The sequence below is a fragment of the Crotalus tigris genome, unplaced genomic scaffold (genome assembly GCF_016545835.1).
Source record: "Crotalus tigris isolate CLP2741 ecotype Arizona unplaced genomic scaffold, ASM1654583v1 scf7180000018097.2503214, whole genome shotgun sequence".
Taxonomy (NCBI): domain Eukaryota; kingdom Metazoa; phylum Chordata; class Lepidosauria; order Squamata; family Viperidae; genus Crotalus; species Crotalus tigris.
Window position 1 is genome coordinate 948,883 of NW_024096820.1, and position 26,764 is coordinate 975,646.

At 52.4% G+C, this 26,764-nt stretch overlaps 1 protein-coding gene across 1 annotated transcript; it reads left to right on the forward strand.

Moving 5' to 3' along the window:
* The first annotated feature begins 523 nt into the window (after positions 1-523).
* On the forward strand, positions 524-26,764 carry DRGX (dorsal root ganglia homeobox). The gene is made up of 8 exons (XM_039347721.1): positions 524-573; positions 3,163-3,275; positions 3,785-3,892; positions 5,940-6,058; positions 6,184-6,285; positions 9,418-9,590; positions 11,331-11,443; positions 24,658-26,764. Exons 1-8 carry the CDS (start codon positions 524-526, stop codon positions 24,930-24,932), a joined length of 1,053 nt encoding a protein of 350 aa, XP_039203655.1. The 3' UTR covers positions 24,933-26,764.

Consider the following 26,764-nt stretch of genomic DNA (forward strand, 5'->3'; position numbering starts at 1 on the left):
TTCGTTCTGTTATGGGGATGCTCAATACCGTTGACATACTCCAGTTACTCTCTCTGACCTTTCGGCATCTGTTGGCTGAGATTAAAAAGGAAGTCATCCTCCCTACTTCAACATGTAACTAAGGGATGTTGTGGGCTGGTGCTTGCAGTTTCTCCTCCTCCTCCTCCTCCTCCTCCTCCTCCTCGTGGCTGAAGGCCCAGAGGCTCTTTCCGGGGGAGAGGGAGGGAGGGAGGGAGGGAGGGAGGAAGTGCCGCGCAGCCCCTCCGCCTCTCTCCAGCCGCCATCCAGGGCACCCAGGAAGCACCACCGCCGCCCTGGCCCGGCTGCGTTGGGAGTGGGGCTGCTGGGGTTCCCGCTCCTTCCCTTCCCTTCCTGCCGCCACCCCGGAGCCCTCCAGACCGCCTTGGACGCGTTTTAATTTGGGGACTTGTTCCATCCGTCATTGAAGCCCGGGCTGTTAAGGCAGAGGGTCATAAAGAATGAAACATAGGATCGATTCCTTCATTAAACTGATGATCCGTATATGAAGCCAATTAACATTATGAGTCTGGTGAACATCAAGTGTGAAAAAAGGTTAGAGAAAAAGAAGAGCAGTCACCTTGGTCTTCGGAGAAAGAAAGAACGTCTTTCTGTGATAAATTATAAGCGAGTCCAAGCGGGACAAATCTGCAAATTTGACTAATTGGAAAGTATATTTTACTGCGCACGGATCAAGATAAAATATAAACTCTTCGTTACTTGTTCTGGCGGTCAACGACGCTGCCAAATAATAGGGAAATAAAAGCCGCAATGAAAGCTCCGAATTAACAGCCGTCATAAACCATCAGCGTCTCCGCCGCTGCGCCAAACTCGACTGGCCGGAGACCGAGTCAGCGAGCGGGAGAAGTGGCCGGTCTCAGAATGAGGCGTGGGGACTTTGGGGGGGGGGTTAGCTTGCGACTTCTGGGACCGGAGCGCCCCCCTCCCTCGGGAAGTCTCTCAATCATCCCCAACGCAAGGGCGCTCCCGGGCTTCGGGCTGGGCCACTTTGTAGCGCCCAAGGCAAGGGGTCCATTCTCCCGCCCCCTTCCCACGCGTGCCCCGCCTTCTACCGGTACCAGTAAAGGGCAGCTGCGCCCCAACAAAGGCCAGGCCTTTCGGTCGTCTTCCCCCCCCGCCTCTCTCGCCTCCCCTCCCCCACCCAGCGCAGGGGTCAGTATTAGCCCGGTAGCCCAGGCAGGGAGCGGCTCCGGCCACCTTCCCGGGGTGGGCTGTCCACGAGGGATGCGGCCGTCCAGAGGTCCGAAATGCCCCCTCCTCCCCCACTACTGGACCGTGAGCTGCCCCGGTCCCTGGGCCCAGCGGCCTGTGCGGAGAGCGGGGCTGCGGATGCCCGGACCGGGGCTGGGGGAAGGAGCCCCCGCTCTCCACGCCCCCCGCCCCGCCCGGATTGTCACAGTTTAGCAGACGCGGCGGGGGCCGCCCGAAAGGCGCTTGAGCGGCGTCGGGTCCAGCGGAAGCTTCCTCCGGGGCGGTTTTGTCCCGCAACTCCTCGAACGAGGAAGGGCCTCAAGGGCGCCGGGCAAGGGCCGGGACCCCCGAGGCAGGGAGGCGCCAGGCTTGCTTCGGCCTGGAGGCCGCCGCCGAGGCCTCTGTCCGTGGTGCTGAATCCGCTGAACCGGCAGCCTCGCCCAGCGGCGAGCCGCGAAGGGCGGAAGCGAGTCGGGGAAGCGGCCGAGGAGGCGAGCGAGGCTTTTCCTCGCCTCCCTCTTGAAGGGGGCCCGCCCGAAGAGCGCCCCCCCTCCGTCCTCCCCGGCCAGAGAAGGGAAGGGAGCGTCTCTCCCCGCCCCGGGCTTTGCCGAGCCAAACGGGATCCACTCTGACCACCCCGCCCCCCCCCAGTTCTGGCGGTGGCGATCCCGAGAGGTCAGCTCAGCCCTAAACCTCCTGCTCCTTGTCCGGCTGGCGAGTGAAGAGCAAAGTCGCTTTTCCCGTTCAGTTTTTGCAGGAAACCGCGAGGAGCGAGACCCCCATCCAGGAGGAGCAGTTCTGGCCAAAGTGGGGGGGGGGGCTTTTCACGTCTAGGTCTGGGGGGGGGCTCCGCGGATTAAGATAGTTGCAGGAAGAGCTTCTTTTTCATTTCCAAGGCTCCGAAGTGTTAAATCTTGCTTCTCCAATGCCTCTCTCGCCCTGTACTGGCAAATTATACTCTTTTTTTTTTCCAGAAATCCCAGTTTTTGCGACACGCCTCGCTTTTCCAACTTTTCCGAAAGGGGATTGTTCCCAATCGAAGAGAATAGTCAGATACATTTATCAACAGTTGTTTGACTTGCATCGTCTAATGCATCTTGAGAGGGTCAAAAAATCAACTTTATTTTCAGTGGTGCATAAATTAATTACACGCATTTAATAACCCAAATATCATTAGATCCCCCTTTCACGTCGTAAAGGCTTTACGCCAGGGAAGCGCTTAATAGGGCGGGGGGGGGAAGGGTCCACCAGCAGCCCATTATCTTGGTGTGCCGCTATTACGGAGCCCATTACGCTCCCCACCCCGTTCCCCTCTCCTCCGTTTGATGTCTTCTCATCCAATCCGGCGCCCCCCGAATTCACGCGTTCAGCTGGAGGCTTCCGAGCCTCATTTCCAGCCAGGCTTCGGGGCTGAGCCGCCTCTCTCGCCGCCGAGTCTCCAATGCGTTTTAAAAGTAATTGCGGAGGGCCCCGCCGCCTCCCATTCGCAGACGGGAAGCGAGCTTCAATCCGGAGACCCCTCGCTGCGAACAAAATCAAACCTCGCCGCGGAAAGGCGAGGCGCCTCCTGGAAAGCCCACCGAATGGCCCATTAGCGCTCCCGGGGAAGAGCGCGCCAGCCGAGCCCGAGCGCCAAGGCCGGCCCCCGTCGGCGAAGGGGCGGGGGCGGGCCGGGAGGGAGGGACCCGCGGGCCCCGGAGCCTCGTGCGCGTCGAAGGGCCTGGGCGAGGACGGGGCGGCGGAGTCGGCCTCCCCCCTCTCCGCCCCTCCTACGGCCGGCGCTCGGGGTGCTGACTGAGAGATGACGTCGGTTCCCCCCGCCACGCACCACGTGGGTCATCGGGAAGGCCCGGCAGACCTATCCAAGTTCCTCGCTCCGTGCAGCGCCGGCAATAATCCGATTAAGGCCAATTACGCGTGAGATTATAAAAGGCAGCGCGGGGAGGCTGAGCGGGCTGGAGAGAGCTTCGCAAAGACAGCTGCCCGTTGGCGCGGCTCCGCCAAGGCCCGCGGCTGCCCCGACGCCGGCAGCTGCCGCCGCGCCGGTTAGTAGGGCCTCGGCTGCCTCATCCGGCGCCGCCGCCGCCGGAGCCGGGCGCCCTTTCCCGGGCCGCGGCAGGGGAGGCCCCGTCCGCCCACGAGGCCCGGGGCGCGGCTGCGGGGGGGGGGTGCGGGCTTTGCGAGGGAAGGAAGCGCTCCGCCCGGCCGCGGGAACTCCCGCCCGGGAGAGTCTCCGGCTGGGAGGGCTGAAGCCGGATGGGCGGCGCCTCGGAGCGCTCCGCTCGGGGCAGCCGATCCCCGGAGGAGCCCCGCCCGGGGCCGCCCGCGCCTGTTTGGCCGTCGGGGCGAGGAAGGCCGGGTCTTCCCTCTCCGCGTCCCTTTGCCCCGCTTCGGCGGCCGGGCGACTTTTCCCGGAACGAGGGCCTGGCGGAGGCGAGCAGGAGCGGGGAACGGGTCGCCCTCTGCTGCCGGCGGGGTCCGCCTGGGCGAGCGAGCCCGGCCCGCGAGAAGCGGCGCCCTCCCGTCTGGCCAACCTCCCTCGTTTGTCCCGCAGTTCCAGCCCGTTCGGCCGCCGCCGCCTCAGCCGCCGCTTCCGCCGCCGCCTGCAGCGCCCAGCCCGGGCCCGGCATGTTCTACTTCCACTGTCCCCCGCCGCTGGAGGGTGAGTGTTCGCGAGCAGTCGCCACCGTAAGTAGGCGCGCAACTTTCTTCGGCGGGCGGGCGGGCGGGCGGGCGGGCGAAGCGCTCCGGGGCTGCGCCTTGGCTCTCTGACGGCCGCGGGAGGAGCGCGGAGCTGATCCGCGCGCAGGAGGCTCCCGACCTCGGCCTGAGGCTTGGGCGCGGCCGCCGGGGAGAAGCGAGCGGGCGGCCTGGCCGTTGGGGAAGCGGGACCGAACGGGAGTCGCCTGCCGCTCCGGCCCGGAATCGCGCGTGTCTGGCAGCGAGCGGGCCACCTGCTTCCCGCCGCAGTCGGAGAGGCGCGCGCGGGCGCTGGGAGGCCAGGCCAGGCCCGGAGGCTCTCGCCGCCTCCTGCCGCCCAGATGCTCCCCTTCGCCTCTGGTCGGGAGGCGGCGTCGGGGGCGGCTGGCCCGGGGGCGACATAAATCTCCCCTGCTGGAGCAGGCCGGGAAGGCGCCGGGCCCGAAGAGGGGAGGGAGGCTTCCCGCGGGAGAAAGGCGACCCCTCCGCCTCCCCCCCCCCGCCGGCCTTTCTATTCCGGCAGATGGATCAGATGTAAACGTATTTCCAGCTCTAAACACCGGCGGGGGCGGGAGGCCAAGGGCAGGCAGGGCTTATCCTGGGGCCCGGCCACCCCGTCCCGAGCGCCTGCGCCTCCGACGCTCGCCGGCACGAAAGCCCGGCGGGGTCTCGGGGAAGGGGCCGGGACGAGCAACGGCGGCGCCGCCTCTAAGCGCCCCGTCTCCAGAGCGGCTCAGCTTCCGCGGAGAGGTTTGGCCTGGGAGGCGGCAAAGCGCGCTTCCGTCCCTCGGAGACGGCGGAGTCCCAGCGGGCGAGCGCCCGGGAAGAAGGGGGCGCCGGGCCTGGATCGAGGCCTGCGGTTTCTTCCCTTCCGGCCCAGCCCGGCGGCTCCCTCCGGCTAGACCTGGGCGAGCGAGCGGAGCCTGGGCCGGCTGGGCAAACGCGAGCGTGGCCAGCGCAGGGCAGCGCAGGAGGGGCGCCGGCCCGGCCGTCTAAGCGGGCCGCTCGGCCAGGCTTTCCTTCCCCGCAGGACGCCTTTGGGCCGCGCCTGCTTCGCCCCGAACGGGCCTCCTTTGCAGGCCCCGCTCCTCTGCAAACGGGGCCGGAAGGCAGACCGGGGATCCCTGGGCACCTGCGGCCGCGGCAGGCCCGAGGAGCGGCGCCTTAGGAGGAGGCGGGGAGGCCTTTGGGCAGCGGTAGCCCCGGACGAGGCGAAACCAGTCCGGCCCCTGCGCGGTTCGCGGGCGCCTGGAGGAGACGGGAGAGGAAGCCGGTGGGAACCCGGGACAGTCCCGCGGAGGCCGTAACGGGGGTGCCCAGACGGGCTCTGGGGGGAAGCCCTGGGCGACGGGGCGGCCGCCTTCGTTGCGCCGTGCCAGCCCGCGGCATCTCCGGGTGTCAACCGGGGCCTTTTGCCTGAACTCGGGCCAGAGTCAGGCCCCCAGAGGGGAGTTCCCCTCCGCCCATCGGATCGCTCGTCGGGGCCAGGTCGCTTTCTCCCGCCCGGGGGACGGAAGGGAGCGGCTCTGGCTTGGACGCTCCCAACCGGGCTCAAGTGCCGCGGCTCAGCGGGGCAAGGGGGTCTTGGCCGTCGCCCCAGTGAGCCCAGCCCGGCACCTCGCCCCCCCCGGCCCCTCAGGCGGGCGGGCTCCCCTTACCCAGGAGCGCGGCCCCCCTCTCGGCTGGAGCGCAGCCCGTCTGGCAAGAAAGCGAACCCGCCCTGCCGGGAAAGAATCGCGGAGCTCCGGCTTCTTTCCCGGCCGATTTCATCTCTGCCCGCCCCTTCCCCGACGCGCCAAGCGCGCCTTGCCCGTCGGAGCGGCCCGAGTTCCGCTCGCGGCCGCCTTTCTCTGGGTCCGGCTCCTTCACCGGGACCTGAACCGCGAAAGGCGAGGCTTCCCCGCTCGGGGCCGAGGCGTTCCGCTCTCTTGCGAGCCTCGGAGCCCGGTCGGGGCCCCCGGGGGCTGCCGTGAGAAGGCGGCGGCGCCAGCCTCGGCCGTCCCTCTGAGCGGGCCTTTCTCCCGGCTCAGGTGCCACGGCCTTCGGCGGGCCCTCCACGGCGGACTTCGAGGACGGCTTTCTCCGTCGGAAGCAGCGTCGGAACCGGACCACCTTCACGCTCCAGCAGGTACCGGCCCGCTCCGCCTGAAGGAAACCGTCCTTCCCCGCGGGGGGAGGGGGCGCCGTGGGCCGGGGTCGGGCGGGGATGTGGCCCGGGACCCCCGCCCGACGTCGCTGCTTGTCTCCCCGCAGCTGGAGGCGCTGGAGGCAGTGTTCGCCCAGACTCACTACCCGGACGTCTTCACCAGGGAAGAGCTGGCCATGAAGATCAACCTGACCGAGGCCCGCGTGCAGGTAAAGGAGAGGGCGGCGGCCCGGTGATTCGCCCGTTCCCCCTCCCGCTTCGGCCCCTTTTCCCCTCGCGCCCTCCTGCCTTGGCCTCGCGCCGCCCGCGGGCAGGATCCATTTGCACATTTGGCCAAAGGAAATAAATGAAGCCGATCTGTCATTTTCATGATGCACTTTAATAACATCAACATAATGTGGAATATTAGATTAGGTTGATTAATCGGTCATTCATAATTAACCAGTGATAATGTTCTACACTAATTTGTCCGTGTCTCCGAGGTACTAAATTACATCAGCGCCCATCCATTTCCGTGCACGGGAGGGTCGCGGGAGGGGGGAGGGGAAGGGGCGGGAGGGGGGAGGGGAAGGGGCGGGCGGGGCGCCCCCGGGGAAGGAGGGGCGGAGGCTCCCGCGGCTCTTCCTTCAGGCGAGGCTGCCGTCCGGTGAAAGCGGCTGACGGAAACGAACGCTTCGGCTCGGCCTGACTGAAAGGGGGACACGTCGTTGTGGGTCAAGCGAGGCTCCGTTGGGTTTGCTTGGTCCCGAGCGAGCTTTAGCCGGAAGAGCGGCTCCGTTTCTTCCCCAAGCTCGCGCGTCCGGGCGCCCCCGCTTCCCTGGGCCCTTTGGGGGGAGGGGCGCGTGGGGGTTTTTCCTTCCCAGAAGATGGAGAGAATCGGAAGCCCTCTCTGCAGCAACTCCGCCAGGCCTTTCCTCGGTTTTCCCCCTTTCTGGCTCTCGGAAGGAAGGAAACGCGCTAAAACAGAACCACAGTGAGCAAAACGTGTCAACGGGCAGCTCCTTTCACACGGAGCCTTTGGCCGCGGAGGAGGCGCCGCCTTCTTCTCCCGGACGCGTCCAGGAGCCCTGCGGATAGCCGGCGGAGAGAAGGGCGCGGGTCCTTCCGAGAAGCCTCCCTCGGCCCAGCGGCTCCCTCCCGCCGGGAGCGCTTTCAGGCCGGTCCAGGCGAGGCGGCGTCCGGGGCAACCCCCGCAGGCCGGGATGCTCTCCAGGCTTCCCTTCAGGCCCCGGGAGGAAGGGCGGCCGGGGCTCCCAGGGCATCGGGGGGGGGGAACAGAGGGGCCGGGGGGCTTTCCAAGGCTCGGCCAAGCAAGGCCCGGGGGAGGGGCGGCGGCGGCGGCGGCTCCTGCCTGCAGGTGGGCGGAGCGGAGCCCCCCCCGGGGACGAGGCCACAGGTGCGCCGTTGCCTCTGGGCGCCCCCAGGGAGCTTCTGCCTTCGGGGAAGGCGGGCAGGGAACTGCAGCCCAGGGCCGGTTCTGGAGTCTGGGCCGCCGCTTCCACCCGGCGGCTCCCGAGACGAAGCCCGCGAGCCCCTTCGGTGCCGGACGCGGGAGGGATTCCCCGGGAGAAGCGGCTCCGTTTCTTTGGGAGGCGGAAAGGGGTGACTCGGCGCTCTCCTTTCCGACCGCGGAGCTCGAAGAGGCAGAGCCCCGTTTCAAAGGGAGCTCCCTGCCCTGGACGCCCCTCTGGCCGCGCCTTTTCCCTCGGCGAGGACGCCGCCCTGGGCCAGCGGACCTCGGAGGAGGGGACCAGGTGCCCAATAGTTCCACATCTGCGCACGCGCGCGCGCGCGCACACACACACACACACACACACACACACACACACACACACACACACACACACCCCGGGGCCTCTTGTTTAGCAAGAGCCAAGCTTTTCTTAATGCTCACATATGTTATTTATGGGGCTTTTCCTGCCTGCTGCTTCTGTGTCCTTTTTATGTGGGTGCTCGGGGTTGAGATTATGCAAAGAGCTAATTGTAGGAAATATAATAGCGTGCCTCTCCTTCCCCTGGGCCATGTTAGTATCTCTTAAAACCCAATGGCTGAGCAGAGATAATGGAATTCACTGCAGTAAATTGGGGATTGTAAACAAATTATTTCTTCCATAATCAGATTACGCAACCGTGATTATTAAATCTGAACATGAATCACTGGTCATGTGCTGGGAAATTAAAGTGGTTATTATTATTATTATTTGGACACTGAAATCTCCCTTCTGCCAGTACGTGGGAGCTACGTCGGTTTGGAGTTTTCCCTCCCACCATTTTAGCAATTGGTGCCTAAAGACTGAGCTGCAAATTGAGATAAATGGGACAATTATGGAGCATTCGGAAGATCATAACTTCTCCCTGAAAGGTGCAAGGGCGAGATAGGGGTGGTGACAATGATAACGTTTAGCCTCGTTGTCGAGCCTTGTGCGGGCAGACAATAGAGTCGGGGCTCTGCTTTCATGCTGGGACCCCCGGAGAAGAAGCTCTGCTTACACGGCTGCCCTCCGCTCATTCAAATGTGATTAATGTGCTGAAAGGCCCGGCCTTAATCGAAGATGATGTTGTCAAACAAAAACTAAATACGAAAATAAACGGCTTCATCAGGCTCTTTCTTCAGAAGCCGGCAAACTGTCATTGCAAAGTCATTAAAATATGATAATGAAAAATAGCTCAATTAAGTGTTGTTATAGCTGTGACCTTCATTCAATTAAGGCACAAGGAAGTGTCTGCAATTGGCTTTGCATTTAATTCCTAAATTTGGAATGCAGATAAAATCATTATGCAGCCTTTGCTGATACATGCAATTAAAAACAGGCTAAATAAAAATTGAGTGATAATAAGAACAATGATACTCAGCACACTGTAATCGTCTTTTAAATGGTGGGTTTCCTCGCCCCATAGCTAAGAAAGCCCAATTGCCACTAATAAGCACAATAACGGCACAAGTTAAACCAAACTCCCAGTTTAAAATAAGCACATTCCGATTTGCAGGAGTGGTTCTTTGAAGTAGAATGGACAGTGTGCGAAGGATTCAAACTACATTTAAGCCTACTTTTTGCAGACATTTTTAATAAATTTGTAGTTATGGCGGCCTTACAATTGCACAACTAGATACATGTACATTCATACGCATACATCTATGCATATATACCATTTATTTTCTCCTATTCTTTGAAGACTATTAGTCTTCAGACTACTGGCACATGAACATGGTCGTTTCCTAGAACCTCAGCTTTTTTAGAAGACTGTCAAAAGAAGACAAATCCACGTGTAGGATTTCTTTTCTTTTCTTTTTTTTAATGTTCACGCAAGGCTCCTCAGTGCTTCTCTCCCACCTGACCCAGGTCTGGTTCCAGAACAGAAGAGCTAAATGGAGGAAAACAGAGAGAGGATCTTCTGATCAAGAAGGTTCTAAGGAGGCTGTGACAGAACTGACACCCCCTGGAAGAAATTTAAGCTCCCCCTCCCCCGTTGATCAACCTAGGAATAAGAAAGAGAGCCTGGACCTTCAGCAGAGGTAAGCTTCGGCTTCCAGCTCCTCCTGCGATAAGGATTTGGCTAATTACAGGCCCCTGGGCAGGGGGCTGAGGCAGAAAGGCCGAGGGAGGGAGGGAGGGAGGGAGGGAGCTGTCCCAGGTGCTTCTAGTCTTCCAAACATCAAATTAAATCTAACAGAGGCACCAACTAAGGGGAATAAATTGATGTTGTGTTGATTTAAAAGAAGGAATGTCCTATAACACCGAAGAAAATGTTCAGATGGCTCCAGCACAAGGTCGTACTAAGTAGATAACGTTAATGAAGATAGAACTATTATGGTCTGCTCAGCTTGGGGATTCTTTGCTCCCGGAAACATAGAAGAAAGTGAAAAGAGCTTTCATGCTTCTATGGAACACGAGAGTGACTAAGGGCACGCAGCGATGCCTAGGACAGCACTGAGGCAGAGAGAGATCTAGATATAAATGGAATGAGAAGTGGGGTGAAGATCCGGGAGTTGTGCTCTGAAGAGGGCTTCCGGGCTCGTTCTCCAAGCACCAGGGATGGCTTCTCTCCTAGCTTTCCCATAAGACGGTTTGCGATGGTGTTGAAGTCCCTTAAGTTTGCACACCGTCGTATTTTCTCACCTTTCCCATGTTCCTCCATGGGTGGAAAGTGGGTGGCAGGACTAGTCCTTATTTCTGTAATGTCTTTTAAAGTTTAATTTTGTTGTTGTTGCTGTTCCTCACTTCCTGACAACAGCCAGCTGTTTCCTTATTTTCCTTGCCAACCGCACTTCTTAAGTCAGATGCTTCTGCCCTTTCTCACAACTTCTGTCCCAATTTTTGCCCGTTTCTTTGTCTATCTTTTTGTGTTTGTGCGCCTTTGCCACATCTGGCAGGCTTCCTATCTGGCTCACCAAGAGAACTCCAAATGGACAAATTGGGTGGATACTTTATGCCCCGTGGGAAGATGCCAGAGCATATAGGGTGCTTGGATGCCAAGAGCTGCCACAAAGCCTCATGTAGTTGTCCTAATGTAAAAATGGTGGTTTTACAGCTAATGACCAAAGAGATCAGAATGAAAGGGATAATTGCATCTTTCAGAGTTGACACAGAACTGACTGTGGAATTCTGGGAGTTGAAGTCCACAAGTCTTAACGTTGCCAAGTTTGGAGACCCCTGCTCTAGCTCCTCCCTGCTACGGTTAAACTGCTCTTTGGGACGTTTCAGGATGGGATCTGCCATCTTGTAAATTCAATCCATTACTCCATATCCCACCCTCTGGAGAAAGAGAGCGCCTCTTTGTAGATCCCCCTGCAAAAATAGAAATAGGTTGAAAAACTAAGCACTAGATTAGTAGCAACAGGCAATCCAAAGAAGAGGAATTAGCAAATCATCTTCCAAAAGCTTAATGGAATTGGTAAGTTTCCATCCTCTCGAAGAAGCGGACTTGCCTGTCTGAGGTAATGGGACCTGGAGAAGAACTTAATGGTTGACCGTGAAGCCCAAGGGGGAGATCTAATGGAGGCACTCCAGTTCCGGGCCATTTGGTATTTAAAGGTCAACCCCAGCACCTTGAATGAGGCTCCAACACAAACTGGCAGGTGGCTGCTTTGGAACAGGTGTTCAAAATGGTGTGACGGTCAACATTCGTCCCCAGGCAGGCAACCATTTCTCAGACTCTTGATGTTCCTGAAGGCGGATAATGCTGAGACGACAGTGCATCGATCCGTTCCTGAATTGCTTGCTTGTCATCCCCCCTCTCCCCTCCCCCACTACAGCCTCAGCAGAGCAGTTGGTCCTTCTGGATCTTTCTTCCCTTCCTGTCTACCAGGGGCCCTCCTCAACTCAGCGACGTATGCCCAAGCCTTGTCACAAGTGGCCTCCCTCAAAGGTAAGAGACCCCGTGTGTGCAGCGTCTTCTCCGGCAATCGCCGGCCGGCACTCAGTTGAGCTGGGCTTCACTCACTGAGTGCCACGGAGCTGGCTGGGCTCTCTTGGCAGAGCCCGTGTTTTTAAACATTATGTTCGGACTGCATGGTTAAATGTTCAATTTTATTATTGCATGTTTGGGACCTAACTCTAAATGAAATTAAATTTTATTAATTTTTTAAGATGCAATCTTACTTGGGAGGAGATACAATTAAAATCAATGGAACAATTCCTTCTGAGTCAACATTTGTGCTGTTGCTATATTTGGCTAAGTGCCTGCAGAGAGAAACGGGTTCTTGGAAACAGAGGCCTGATCTGAGAGGCAGCTGGGGACACCCTGAGCTGAGAAGGAGAAGCCCTATGAAGTCTTGGGGGGGGGAGACAATCTGGGTGCCCCACCGGGTTTAGGATCCTCAGACTATTACTTAAAATGTGCTGCTGGGGAAGGACAAATGTCAGTGCTGGATTGAAAAGACCGACCAGGCCACTAACCTCTGCCACCTCCGTCCTGGGGGTTCATGTCCCACCTCAGAGTGACCAAGAGTTGGAAGGGGCCTTGGGGCGTAGGGTCCCCTGCTCCCCCTCCTCCCCTACACTATTCCAGGCAAATTCTGTCCCAAGGCAAACGTCCTGCATGTCCAAGATGCATCTTTGTGATGAAAGTTCTCTGGCAGAGCTGCTTTCCCTGCGCCCGGCTGCCTGCCCTCTTTTTGGGCAAAGCTGAATGGGCAGAGGGAACCACAGGAAGGCAGAGGGCCGTCCCATCAACGAGAGCCTTGATTCAGTAAAACCTCACACTGTATCCTGCCACAGAACGAATGTAGTCCTTGCCCTGTTTCTGGTGGACGTCTTTCCCCTGCCTCTTTCTAGCCTCTCTTTAAGCTGTCTGAAAAATCACCCTTTTGACTAAAGCAGCGTTTCTCAGCCGTGGCAACTTTGAGACGTGGGGACTTCAACTTCCAGAATATGCATAGGCTGGCTGGGAAATTCTGGGAATTGACATTCCCACAATTTAACGTTGGCAAGTTTGCCCTGAGGGATTTCCTAGGGAGCTTTATTTCCATCTTAGAACGTACCTGCTTCCTTGCCTCTCCCCCTAGCAGGTTTGTGTAATAGATCCGTCCAAAAGTCCTCAGTCTCCATCACCTCTGGATACTTTTTTAGTGGCTTTAGGGGGCTTTTATGGCTGGTGTCAGACCGTAGGAGAAGGCCCCACCCACTCCCCCCAGTCTTTCCTTGTGTTGTCCCTTATGAATAGGAGGAAAAAAATGAAAGGAAGCTACAAACTAGAAAGAGAGTAAGAAAAGGAAAATAAAATAGAGAGAACGTGAAAGAAAATATACTGGGAGAAAGAGAGAAAAGTGATGGTTTTTGATAGGAAAATGTTTCCTCCCATTCTGATGTTTCACAAGAATGTTGCAGTTTATTGAATGAAGGAAAATGTCCTTTGCGGCCGAAGGATGGGCTGCAAAAGATACAGCTTCTCTGCCGCAGCAACGTTGAGCAGGGACTGTGGCCCCACCCCACCCCAGGCAGGACAGGGAAATGCCTGGACGGGGGAGAAGCCCATCAGCTGCCTTGTCGAGGGAGGCTGGAGTGAGCTTTCAGCTCATTTTAATCAGGAGAGGTTTTCCTCTTGTTTGGTCAATGGAACAAATTGACATTTTTGTTCAAAAAGTGGCAGAAAGGGTCACTTCCTGTGAAGGACCCAAAAAATTCATAGCCTTGGAGGTTTTTTTCCTCCCTGATTGCCTTCAATGGAGCTGGAGCTGGCTGTCCTGCTGGCTGGGGGGGGGGGCCTGAAAGCTGCCCTCCCTCGAAGGCCTCCGGCCCACTGCTCCTCCCACCGACTGTTTCCCCCTTTCAGCCTGGCCAGTGCCGTGGGGCCTTTGACCTGGGGATGCCCTCACCTCGTGGCCCTTATTGTGTTTCAACAGGATGGGGCAATCTGAATGACTTTGCGGGCCTGAGCTGTGAGCTGCGATGTAGAGCCAGAGGCTTGTGGGGCCGCTCCAGGCCTGGGCAGCCGTGACAAGGTGACCGGAGCCACGGCCGGCCTTTGGACTTTTTCTGGTTGTTGTTGTACCTAGTGGACAGCTCTGCAGGTCTGATTTTCCTGGCTTGCCTTGTTCGTTTTCATCTCCCTTTGCACATAGGATAGGTGGAGATAGGAGCCCTGTTTGCTCTTGGGAAGAGGCCCCCTTTAGCCACAGATGCCTCCTTCCGGTGAGAGTCAGCTCCGTCTTTCCTTTGACCTTTTGCCCAGAGGCTTCGCTCTTGTCTAAGCACAATTGGTTCACCATCAGGTTTTCCCACTTCAGTACATTTCAGTATAAAATGTTCACAGAGTGCTATAGACTAAATTAAATATCCTCTGGATTAACATGTTCTCTTATCCACTTGAAGAAGTCTTCCTTACTTCTGTAAGTTTATATCAAGCTATGATATCAACAATTTTATCATTGCTAAACATTGGTGTGTTACTTAAAGCTTAGATTAAAGGCACGGCTAAAGTCAAATCAGCCTGGTAGTTGTTTGCGTTAAAGTCACTTGTGGGTTTATGCTCTGTTATACAACGCCTCCACAAGGCATAAATATTCTGATTCAGAGATTTGCTTTCATTGGAACGCCTGAACTGAAACGACAAATGGAGTCAAAGTGTCAGATCAAACTGGACATTGCTGGATCAGTGTAGATCAGCCTGGTCCAGTTGCCCTGGCTTCAGGGCAGGGCCATCGGAACCGAATCAGTCTGGTTCAGAGGATGGGATTCAGACTGACTCCAAGGATGTGAGTAGGGAGCCTCATCCAGGAAACTCTGTCTCTGGCCTCCAGTCTTGGCTTGGTGCACTCTGGGGATCGGAGTCCAAGCACCAAGTTCCAGGTCTGTAACTCTTACGAGCAGCAGCAGTGCTGGCTCCCTCTGACCGTCAGTAGGCTCTATTAGAGTCACTGCAGAGAGAGAGAGAGAAAGAGAGAGAGAGAGAGAGAGAGAAAGCAGCTGAAGGAGAGATGCCAGCAGCACTAGGAGTTCAGACTGCTTCTAGCTCCTCAAGTTTTTTTCTTTTCTTTTTTTTTCTGGGTGAATAAATTAAAAGAAAACTAGAACAGGGTGTGGGTTTTTTTAAATATAATTTTATATGCACAAGTAAATCCCAGCATTATATTCACACTGTGATTTGTGGGGCCTCTGGCAGAGTACAGGTTGCGCCAGCCGTTAAGTAGCAGCTGCACTCTTGCAAAAAGAGGCAGGGAGTGCAGCATTTGGTACCAGGCAGGGTGTACACTGGTTTTGTAGGATTGTTGTTATCCAATGTTGTTATGCAGGCACTGGAATAAAGAAAAGAAAGAATGGAGAGAGGGATCCAGACTGTACTTTTAGCCAAACTTCTCTGAAATTGGTGCATATTGAACAAGTGTTGTGTTTTTAAAATGTAAATATAGATAAAATGATGCTGCAAAATTGCAGATACATTTGCATTTACCTGCTTAAGCTGAGTGATGCTTCGCCAGGGAATTGTGGGGGCCGCCCGTGCCCTGGGCCTTTTTTGTCTCCACGGCCACGGGGAAGATGGAAGCCTGCAGACAAGGCAGAGGAGAAGCCAGAGCCTGGCTCAAATGTTGAATATTCAGAAAGAGCTTTGGGAGTTCTTTGACTTTGGGAGTTGGCCTCCATTTATTTTCCAGCAAGAAATTCCTTAGTGGGAACCGAAGGTATCTTGCCCCTTTTACAGACAGAGGTCAGAGTGGTGTACATATCATTTTTGATGGTGGAGATGCTTATTTTGAACCGATGGAAGTAATGTGTAAAAGGGTTATAATTTCTCAAATATTTATTTTAATATTTATTTATATTAATATTTATGTCAAAAAATCCTTCTTGTTTTAACTGAGAGGCAGATTAACACTGAGAAGCAATGCCAGGTGGTGATGTTCCCATTGCAGGGATCCCGGCAGGAGAAAAATAACCATATTTCTTTTAATGCAACCTCGGGCTGCAAGCGATGTGTTTCTAGAGTAGAAAAGAGCTCATTTGTGCATCCCCAGAATTTTGAAAGAGCTGGGCTAAGCAAATCCTGCTACGGTCTGTCCTGCTCACCTAATCCCAGCATTTTGCTTCCAAGGGACTGACTGAGACCCAGAAGGGGAGGGGAGAGGCGTCAGGTGAACGCCACCAGCATTGGTCATTGGGCCATGCACAGGCCTGAGAGTCATACCTGTCCAGGAGTGTATTTAATCTTGTTTTAAAAGCTCCACTGTTCTGGGAGTGGGCAGTTGGGAGCGTGTGTGTGTGTGTGTGTGTGTGTGTGTGTGCATGTGCGTGCGTGTGTGTGTGTGTGTGTGTGTGTGTGTGTGTGTGTCCTGCTTAATCCTTTAACCATCTGCTATTTTTCTATGCAGAGGCCCCTGGGGCTTCCCTCACTATAGAATGCAAACCGAAGATTTAATAATGGACACTAAAACTGCAATCCTTTACTTACTTAGCCACAGGCTTTATTGAAAGGGGTTTTTTTCCCTTTGAGGAGACGAGAGGCCCTCATCCCTTGGTGACCACACCCAGCGAGGGTTTCTCTTCCAAGCAGGAATTAACCCAGCCCTGCTTAGCTTCTGAGACCAGCCCCGTGGCCCAGGGCTGCCATTTCAGGGGCATCTGAGGAAGTGGGGTGGGGCAGTCAACAAAATCAAGATGGCAAGTGTGACCGCACAAAGGTTTGTCCTTATTTTAAGTGTGTGTTCCTTTTTCGCTGTTGCAAAATGGCAGAAGGAATGCCAGTGAAATGCAGAAGTTAGGGCCCAGCATGAACTGGTTTGATCCCGTAGAAAACTTGAATTGGAACTGAATTGCAAAAGGAATATAGGAAGGGGAAGGTTGAGAGAGTGTATCAAACGGTGTCTACGCCTTGTGGAAGGAAGGACCCTGCGTGGACTGAGAAGTATGGAAGGCCCAGGGAAGGATGCTGGCCGGGGGTCAGCAAGACTTTGCAACGTTCCCTTTCATAGCTGAGACCTTCCATCTCCTTGTCCTAACAGTTGGCATTCCTTTGTATCCCCTGTGTAACGTTGCTTGCCCTGGAAAGGAACAGCGTGGCCTAGAAGCAGGCTGGAACGGATGCGTGGATCCGAAGCTTTTGTTTTTCTTCACAAGGCAATAGACAGCACCCCCCCCTCTCCCCCCCCCGTACTCTTCCAAGCAGAGTGGCTGTTGCTGCTTAAAGGGCAAATCATATCAAGATTTCCCAACTGCAGCCTCCCCATGAAGATGTGTGTTCCCCGGCCAGCAGGCTTCAGCTCCACACATCTTGAAGTTGCTGAGATTGAGAAATGTTGCCTCACACCTCTTGTTTTATTTATGCACTAGGTAGAGACATGGACTGACCAGTATAAATTAGCAGGCTTAAAAGCAAGTGCCCAGTGCACTTCCTTAATGGACAGAGACAATTCATTAATTGCAAAATCATTAGTGGAGGCCAACAGGAACCTTTGGTTTTTCAGCTCTCAGAGAGTCTCTCTCTCTCCTCACCTGGAGCAAACTGGAGGGAAAAGCAGAATTCCTTGCTCAGGGCATGATTTGCACTGTCGTCCCTGTCCCCCTTCCCTCACCCCCTCATGGCGGCTGTTCCCTCTCTTTTATGTGGCTGCTCCTGCCAGGGTAGAGCAGCCTCCTCCTCCTCCTCCTCCTCCTCCTCCTCCTCCTCCTCCTCCTCCTCCTCCTCCGCCATTGATGGGAAAGCAGCTTTTGCATTATACATCAAAGCAGCCACGGGATCGATCAGGACCAGTCAGGGCTTTTGAGCTGCTCGGGTGGCAGAAGGGCTGCTGGACCCTTAATTGTGGTGCTTCTGAGGCAGAGAAAGGGCTGAGCTGTAAATTACTCTGGATTAATAGAATTTGTCAACTCATCCAACTCTTTACAGCCAGGAACCAAATGGGGGGGGGGGCTCCCAGTCATTTTGTGCAGGCAAAACCAAGCAGGGCATTTTCTTCTGGCTGGCGTTTTTATCATTTCCCCGCTAACACCTCCTTGAAGGCAAATTTATGTCTTCAGAGAAAGAAAATATTGGAAGTTGTTTCATGAATTCGTAGGAATTCCAGATGCTTTTGATTCAAATTCCTTGCTAGTTGATTCAAAGCCATCCTTGTATCTTCATTCTATTTTTGATCGTTGTGGAGGCGTAGTTCTGAATGGATCCATTTTTTTCAATCAGGGCTGCTCCTAAATCTTTGTATCAGAGGCTTGATCTGTTTTATGTGTGTTCAGGAGATATAGAAAGGGAAGTGGAGTCAGTTTAAAGAAACAGTATTTTATGAAGTGTGAGGGCTCATCTTTTTGTTTAGCAAAAAAAAAGTCAATTACCATAGCGAGCTAATCCTACCGTTAATGGAAGCAAATTATAAAAATAGTAAGCCACAAGATGGTTTCATACATCACGCTAAGCCAGTATATGGTTGCTTTGATTTTGAACATCCTGTTTCAATCCTGATATCATATGTTTAAGTATTCCCTCATCCGTGTTGCCCTTCTACAAAATGGTACATTTCAGACCTTCTCTGAAAAGTCCAGTAGACGTGGAAAAGAAGCTCTAGTTGAGCTAGTCGTATTGTAAAATCCTAAAACATATACTTCATGTTTTAAAAGCATATTGTCATTAATTTACTTGAATACAATATTTTACCTGCTTATTCCAAAGTTTTAAAAGATAAATAATATCAATTGTAATAATAATTTATATTATAAAAGGTTTGGACATGACTAAAAGATGTTTCCCTATTGGTGATACTTTAGGAATTGTAGACGCAACCAAGGCTTCAGGGCCAAACTGCAAATTAAGGAAGGGGTTTAAGTGAATATATTGTCATTTTGCAGTTTTAATTCCTCCCATAATATCCCAAGTGATTTAAAAACCCGATTTGCATTTCATTTCACCCTCAATGCTGGCCATTGGTGGAAATGAAACAAGAAATCCAGGAATCAGAGAATGGTGAAAATCTTTAAAAAAAAAAATGGTTTTGATTAAGCTCCTGACTTTTGAGTGGCTGAGCCCCTGGGAGCCCTGGATCCTGAGCCAGGGAAGGTTGGGTGAAGGGCAGCGGAGTTGGGCCTAATTTAGCCTTTCAGAAAATATCCCACTTGGGTGGAATAAGAGGCAATCTTGGGTGAGAAGTCAGATTTGGGAAACTGAGTTTTTCCTCATGACCAGAAGGAAACATCACAGGGAACTTTCAGAATGTACAATGTGTGGAGATGGAACTGGGCCGATATCAGAAAAGGAAATGAGGAATTTTGGAATTAAGCGTCCAGTCTGTGCGCGATAAAGTGAGCGGCAAGCCCTCCAGCTTTTTCCATGTGTGTGTAGCATCGGAGTGATAAGTACAAGGAAGAGCAACTGGAGTTGAATGGGGATTTTTTTTTTTTTTTTTTGCACTGTTGGGAAGCAGCCGGGCTCAACTGGGATTCAGCCCCACACCGTTGGTCTCAGGGAACAAGGCAGCGCTTGGTTAACTAGGAATCCCAACGAAACCCATGGGAACCAGTTTGCTTCCGGCCTCTTGGTGCGTCATATGGAAATTGTAAACACAGAAGGACTGGCCACTCCCATCGCCCCTTATCCCAGAAGTGCAGAAATTCCATTGGTTCTTGAACCGTGTGGAGGCTGGGATCCAAAATTCATTATACCCCCTTTTAAAAACTCACCTCTTTTAGCCCCCCCTTGCCCCTTGAAGTAGCCCCAAGCCTTCCCACGTGTGGGTTTTGGGAGCCAGAAAGGGGTTGTCTTGTCTTGCACCGGTAGTTTTGCATCCCTGCCCCAAACTCTTGGGAAGAAGAAATGGGGCAAGGGTGAGCTGCCTCTTAAAATCCAAAGCTGAACTGCCCAGGCTGCTCCCGTTTTCCTTGAGTGGCAACTGTATAAATGGGATCCTTTGTGAACCGAGCTATAATTCAAGTACCTGGAGTCAAAATGTGCTTTTGGCAGAAATGAGGCAGGACTAATTTAATTTTTCCTGTCAGTCTGTCTGTCGCAGATCAATTAAACTGTCAAGTGGATCAAATATTTCAGACTGTATTTATTACATTAAGTATTTATGTCCAAGCTCTGCCTTTCAAGCATGATGTAATACAGCAACAGTAGGTGCTCCAGATCAATTTTGCAGAATTTGCTCTAACCTAATGGAAAACTAATTGTGTATTTGTAATTTAGAATATAGGAGATGGCAGATTCTTGGAATGGATGAGCAAAGGCCCAGTTAAGAGACTGGGCCTGCAAGTACATTTTGTTGCAAGTGTTCCAGGGTGTGCTGAGAAGTTTGATAGAAGATCTACCTGCTTATGAGGTGTACCTCTTAGTTGGGGAGGAGGGAAATGGGAAATGGCATGCTGGCTTGCAAAGTAATCTCTGGATTAGAGGTCCTGGCGCTCTGTTTTAGGAACAGTGTGAGGATATTTGGGATAAAATTGGATTTTGGTTGTTTTCTGTGGAACATACTGGCCAGAGGAACCAAACTGCCAGCACCGTTGCCTAATTAATATCAAGGAATGCTGCATGGGACAAGGATATGACTACAGCTGGTGGTCTAATCTCCTCTTAATTTAGTAAAGCAAAGTTTATGTGAAAGTCTCAATGGATCAAGGCCGTGATGGGTGGTGGTCAATAGCCGTGAGTCCATCTGTTATAGGGCAATAGTAACAGAATGAAGTTGTGCTGTTATTCTCACCAAAGTACGTATTTTGCGTGGGGGGGTTCCTTCAGGTGTGCTTCCATTACGGTGGTGGAACCTTATTAGTCAGGGCAGGGCCATTGGGCTGCGCTTATTACATTGGTTTGGTAACCCACCGGACTTAAAAATGAAATACAGGCATTGCTTATTAACACGTAGTAGAATTTGATTTTCTTTAATGATTTTCTTATTTTTTTTGTCCCATGTTCACAATTTTCTGAAGTGATGCAACAAATCAATTAACATGCTTTATAATCAGAAATCAACTCTTGAGGGTATCAAATGCATGTAAATAAAAGGCCTCATTAGTGCCCTCCTTTGCACAGGGCAGAAAGCAGAAAGTATGGAAAGCAGCTGAAATATTATCCGCCAACCGGAAAGGCGCCCGGTGCTCCTGTGCCCAGGGGAGGAGAGGATGGGCGATACGGGGCGTCCTGGTGATGATGTAGCCCAGATGTGTGTCATCCACACTGAGAGGTTGGGTTTGGGGGAAGGAAAACAGCAGTTCAAGTTGATGGTTGTAGTAGCAGAGGATTTTAAAGAAAATCTGGGCGTCCCTAGGCAGCTGTTTTTCTTTTTCTTGTTCTCCTATCCTCCTGCATTGAAAGGGACCCCTCCCTGTTTTTTAGGATCCCCTCAATTGTGACATATTGCATTGTGAGGATGCTGAGTCCCTAGTACTTTTCCTACAGAGCAGAATTGAGGGGTGAGCTCGGACCAAAAGCTGCTCAAGCCAGGGAAAGTATTGTATTGGGTGTATTCGGATGCTCACAGAAACTAGCAGGAGCAAAAATGAAGATAAAAGAGAATTAAACAAATCAGTTAAAGAATTAAAATGCATTGATGAAAAGAAAAGAAAGTCCACCTTAGCAAACGTACCTCTGATGGAAGTGGAACCAAGCAAAGGTGCAATTAGAGGTATCAGAAAGCAGCCCTCTAAGGAGAGCGTGATCTTAATCCAAACAGGATGTTAGGTAAGGCCCAACCTGGCCAGACCACCTGTGAACCTCCCCACACTCTGCTCTTCTTCACCTCAGTGCCTCTAAGGTTCATCGTTTCCTTAATGCTGGAGCCCAGAGGACATCTAGACCCCAGCAATGGTTCCATTCCTCTTATTTGGTCTCCTTTAGCTGGCCACCAAGATTAAGTATCCATTTCTTTTCATCCATCCAATTTGTTATTTAAAACAAGATTCAGACAAAATGTCCTAAATACTCTGATTGCTGAAGATTCAGTCTGTCTGTCTGAGTAGATCTGGTTTGTGCTACTCAGGCACCAGAATCTTCAGAATACTGTTTCTGTGATGATATTAACAGGTCTTTTTTAATTAAATGTGCAACCAGACACAAAATCTGCAGTTACAAGAGCATTTAGTCCCAAGAGTGTTTGTGCATTAATACAAAAGTTTGCTGGGCTAGCTCATAGAAAAGAAGTAGCTGATCAACAATGTGAAATTAAAATAATGGACAATTCCCCACCCAGTATATGCAGTTCTGTTTGGGCAGAAGACAAAGGCCAGAGGAAACCCCCCCCCAGATCCACCGCTGAGCCCACCAGAGTCTTCCCCATTGTTTTGAAGATGGAGGAGGAGGAGGAGGAGGAGGCTTTTTGCTTTGCATGCAGGAAGACTCGGTTGGGAGACCTCTGAGGAGGGGTTGACAGACTCTCCCAGCGTTGCCATGGCTCAGCACAATGTGTCTAGGATTGAATCTGGAGCGTAGCTCAAGAACTGTGGCTGGTATAAACCACAGAACCATGGAGGCTGGTTCCCAAACTCAGGTCCAGCGCCTCTTTTCCTCCGTAATGGTAATTTGGCCTTTCACTTCCTACACTCGCTCATTTGTCATAGGTGCCCATGTACATTTTTCATGTTTCAGATTGGGGAAATTGTAGCTACTAGCAAAACCCTGAAGCGAAACATTTTCAAAGGAAAACAAAAAAACAAAAAAGTCCAGTTGCCTTTTGGAAAAAGCACCTTTGGGTCAAGATGACAGCCACAACCAGATGATTGAAGGCCCGCCCCTTTACATGTGCCATGGCAAGAAGCAGGAGCTTCAGTTCCCTACTGTGACCGCCATCTTCACTTTTTAACTCCTAGACGTCCCTGGGCTGTGCCAAAGGCAGGTTCCTTCAAAGTAAGATGGAGGACAGGTATGGCCCTCCACCACCCCCCCCCCCGGCACATCCCTTGATGCCATATCCATTCACTCCCCCTCGTAATCCGCAGGAACACCCAAGCTCAGCGATTCCCAAAGCATCTCATTAAAAGAAAAAAAGAAGGCCACGTAATTCTCCCACTAGATTTAGTGGCCGGCTACATGAGCTCCAACACAAATTGCTTAACCTTTGAATTATAGCAGAGAATAGTTTGCTGATAGAGACTGAAGGGACATCTGAGGAACAGTAAAAGAGATGCTGAAAGACTCCAGTATTGGCACTTCCAGGACTGGAAGTTGTATAAGGAGATCTATTGGCACACCACAGTGAAGCTGTAGGAGAACCTCTCTCTTGTTCAACCCTACGTAAACTGAACCCTCCATTTTGTGTAACTTAATCTTACTCTGGGACTAATCTTAGAGAGGCAGCAGGGCAAAATCATTTGCTTGTGACCACTTTCCCAAGGTTGGAGGCTGACTTTGTTCCCCAGCCGGTCAGTGGTGAAAGGGAGGCCAGGACTGAAGACAAAGGGGCCTCTGGGCATGAAATCAGCCACAACCCACCTTGGCCCTGTTGTTGTGGAGTTACGCCCGTGGGGGAGTCTGAGCCGCTGTTCTTCTCCGGAGACCAAAAGCTTTTTGGTAATTCAGTCCCTACCAGACGAGACTCCACCCGGCACAGACTCCTGGTCTTGGGGATTCTCTCAGGGACTCTGGAAAGGTTTTTATGAGGCCTCCTTAAAACTCACGTCTCTCTCCTCAGTCCCACAAAAGGGGTTTCAATTCACCAAGCAAGATTTATGAGTTCCATCGTAATGGGTACAAATGTCTGTTAAGGGATCCCCAGTATGTAGTTCTACTTAAAAATGAAAAAGTTATTGCTAGAAGAGACCCCGGCCTGCCCACCACCTCCTGCTTGTGCCACGAGTCCTTCAGAACTGCTCCTGTTGTGTCAGGGGACGGTGACTTCTCTATGTACCGTGTACATTTACACATGTTCATTTACCCTCTTAGTGCAGTTGGTGCCTGGTGGTAATGCTTCCCCGGGAGATAGAGATGTCAGCCCTCCCTTTTCCAGTTGTTTATTTATGTAGTTATTTGTTTTAAAGTAAAATACATGCGTTAGGCCAGTTAGAGGCATAATTCACCTGTTTACTATTCTGAGGGAGAAAGAAATGCTAAATGAACATTTGCGCTGCCATTATTCATGAAACCAAATTTCAGCAAAGGAATCTTTGGCGTGTCCAAAATAGGGCTGGGAGTTAGATACGGTACATCCCCGTCCTCTCCCTCTGCCCTTCTGGACTGGGGGATCTCGTGCAAGTCACCCCCCTTCCTGCCCTTTTGCTATCCCTGTGGAAGCTGGATAGTTGGGGAGCTGAAACAGCAACTCAGACTGACAGAGTTGGAATGGACCTTGGAGGTCTTCTAGTCCAACCCCCTGCTTGAGCAGGGGACCCCGTGCCATTTCAGACTAGTGGCTGCCCACTCTCTTTTAGAAAGCCTCCAGTGTTGGAGCACCCACAACTTCTGGAGGCAAACTGGTCCACTGGTTGATTGCTCTCCTGTTAGGGAATTTCTCCCTATGGTGAGAAATTTACTTACTTACTTCTTACTACTTACTTCTCTCCTAATGAAATTCAGCAGAGAGAATCATGAACTTAAGACACACTGTGGTTTATTATGAATACTTGTTGTTATTGATTTTAAATTAACATTTCCTAACTGTTTCTGGATGTGTTTTCACCTTGTTTCCCTTGCCTTAATCTGTAGCCAAAGAGCACGTAGGCTTTCAAGTTCTGCATCAAGCAAGAAGAAATAGATCCAGGACTGAGCCAGATTGTGTGGCCAGTAAGGTCTTCCTTATTTTAGGCAAAGGTTTTGGAGTGATGGAAAGTCCCGCTGCTTGGTGCTGTGTGTTGATTATGCCTAGGACATGGAGTCAAGGGAGCAAAATCTGATTCCCAGCTCAGAAACTCCGAATGGCAGCTGTAATCCAGAGCTCAGGGGTTCTGCTAGACAGTCCATGGCCAAAGAGGTGCTCCAAAACGTCCTTGATAGCAGTGGATTCTGCTCCTGCTTTGCAAATATTTCCCCTTCCATTGGAGCCACAACTTCTGTCAGGGATTCACCTGGTGCGTTTCTCTATTTAAAATGGTCTAGAACTGGACAAGGTTCTGCTGCTGCTTCTTCTGGCTCGTATCTAGAAATGGGCGTTACAGGCTGAGTCCGCTCCCGCTCTCGCTCGTGATCCTTCTGGCAGCTGATGGTTTTGTCTGCTCACCTTTCTCTCTCCCCCCCCTCAGGTGGCCCCTTGTGCTCCTGCTGCGTCCCTGACCACGTGGGCCTCTCCTTCCTCCCCACCTATGGCTGTCAGAGCAATCGCACGGCTAGCGTGGCAGCCCTGCGCATGAAGGCCCGGGAGCACTCGGAAGCAGTCCTGCAGTCTGCCAACCTTCTGGCCCCTGGTGGCAGCCCCAGCCCCAGCCCGGCCTCTGGGCCGAAGTCAGCCTCTGAGAATGTCTTGGACAACAAGCCCCCTTTGACCATGGAGCACAAGGAAAGCGAGAAGAGTGTTTGAGAGCCCACCGTCCAGGCCATGGGGATCCCTCGCGCCCTCCAAAGCCAAATGAAGTCCAGCTCCTCAGGGGAAGACTCAGTCGCTGCAAATTAGCAAGACGTGGGCGCTCACTTGTTTTGGCCATCTCTGATCGGTAGCTTCCCTCCCCTCAGGTTCCTTACCGTTCTCACTAAATCTGTCGGCACCTTCTGCCATTAGCTCGTCTGAAAGAGGAATTAGATCAGGGGATCTTCCCTGTGGAGGAAGACAGAAGGACGTTTTCCAACGCCTCCTCTTCATGTAGCGCCCGGGAGCCTCTTCATTAAGGAAAACTGCATAGAAACACGCTGGCATTTCACATGGCAGAACCTGAGATTATGAGGACATTATAAGCATGGTTTAGGAGGCTTGGATGTGCTGATTGACCCAGGCACTTGGGCAATGATCTGTAATGTGCAGAAAAGGAAGCCAAAATCACGTACCTGCTAATAGGCTTAGCTTTATTATACCAATGATACCGAATTACTGTCCAGGCCCAGGAGAGAGGGAACATACCGAATCTGCATTATAGGAATCAGAGACAGCTTCATGAAACCATCTCCCTTCCTTTAGAACCACAAGGGCATCAGCCGTGGCATCTAGTAAGGGTCCAGCTAATGAACATTTGGGTGATGATCCCAGCCCTTACATGTATAGTGTAATCTTTCTGAAAGATTTTATGGGTACAGGGACATTTTTTTTAAGCTTGCATCATTTGGAAAAACAAACACCTTAGGCCAGACTGTAAATTATATCTAATTTTGGGTCATTGGCAGTGCAATTCCGTAAACATCTTTTCAGAAATAAGTTTCACTGAATTCGGTGGAGTTTCCTTCTAGGTAAGTGGCTATAGGATTATAATCAAAAGTGTTTTGCACATGAATCAGTTCTCGGATCACCTCTTTGACGAAGAGGCCTTGCTTTGCTTTCTTAGTCTGTGTGCTTCCCGTATCAAGAACCCTTTTTCAATTTATTCTGATTCTTGCTGCAGCAAACTGTAAATTTCACAGTAACGTATCTGTTCTGTCTCGAGATATATACAGCAAATACTGTATATTCTTGCTTTGACAACTGAGAGGCTTAAGACAAAAACATCCTTCTTGTCTGCAGAGGAAGAAAAGCCACTGGAACAATCACCTTCAACCAAAGTTTGATTCATGATTGTAATTAATTAGATCCTGTGGTGTTGCAATTTTTCTAGATCAGATCCTGCATTGTCCCGATTCCTCTCTGGAAGTCTTCTGAAACCACACACCCTTTTTGTAGGAGTCATCCATTAATGTGAAGGCGTGCCTTCTCTTCCGCCCTGGCAAGGACTGGCGGGTGTTTGGAGCAGCTCCCCCGGGGCCTGTGCCTCTGCCTATGGCGGCTTAACACCACAGCTCCCCATCGCAGATACACCCGGCACCCTTCTAACTCCCGTGGCTGGTTGCGGTGCCAGAAGCGAAAGTAGGCCTCATTGAACTAAAATGGCCCTGAATATATGAGCCAGAGATGAAGAGACTCTATAAATAACAGAGATGTTTCCCCAACTGACAGGATACCTGCATTTCTTCAAATAGTTTGGTGACTGGGAGAATGTATGAATATGTAGCAATCACGTGCCCAGAGCCTTTCTCCAGAACAAGGCAGAAGCGTCGTTCTGAGCTGTCTTCTTTACAATGATGACAAACAGCCCTGCGGTGCTGTCTTTGTCCAGAGGAAGGGAGAGGCCAGTGATCCCGCCTACCTCCCCCTCCCCAAACTGCAAAAGGATTGTTTATTCTCTGTACACTTGATCCAGATTGACCTTTCTGTTGATCTCTTTGATTCAC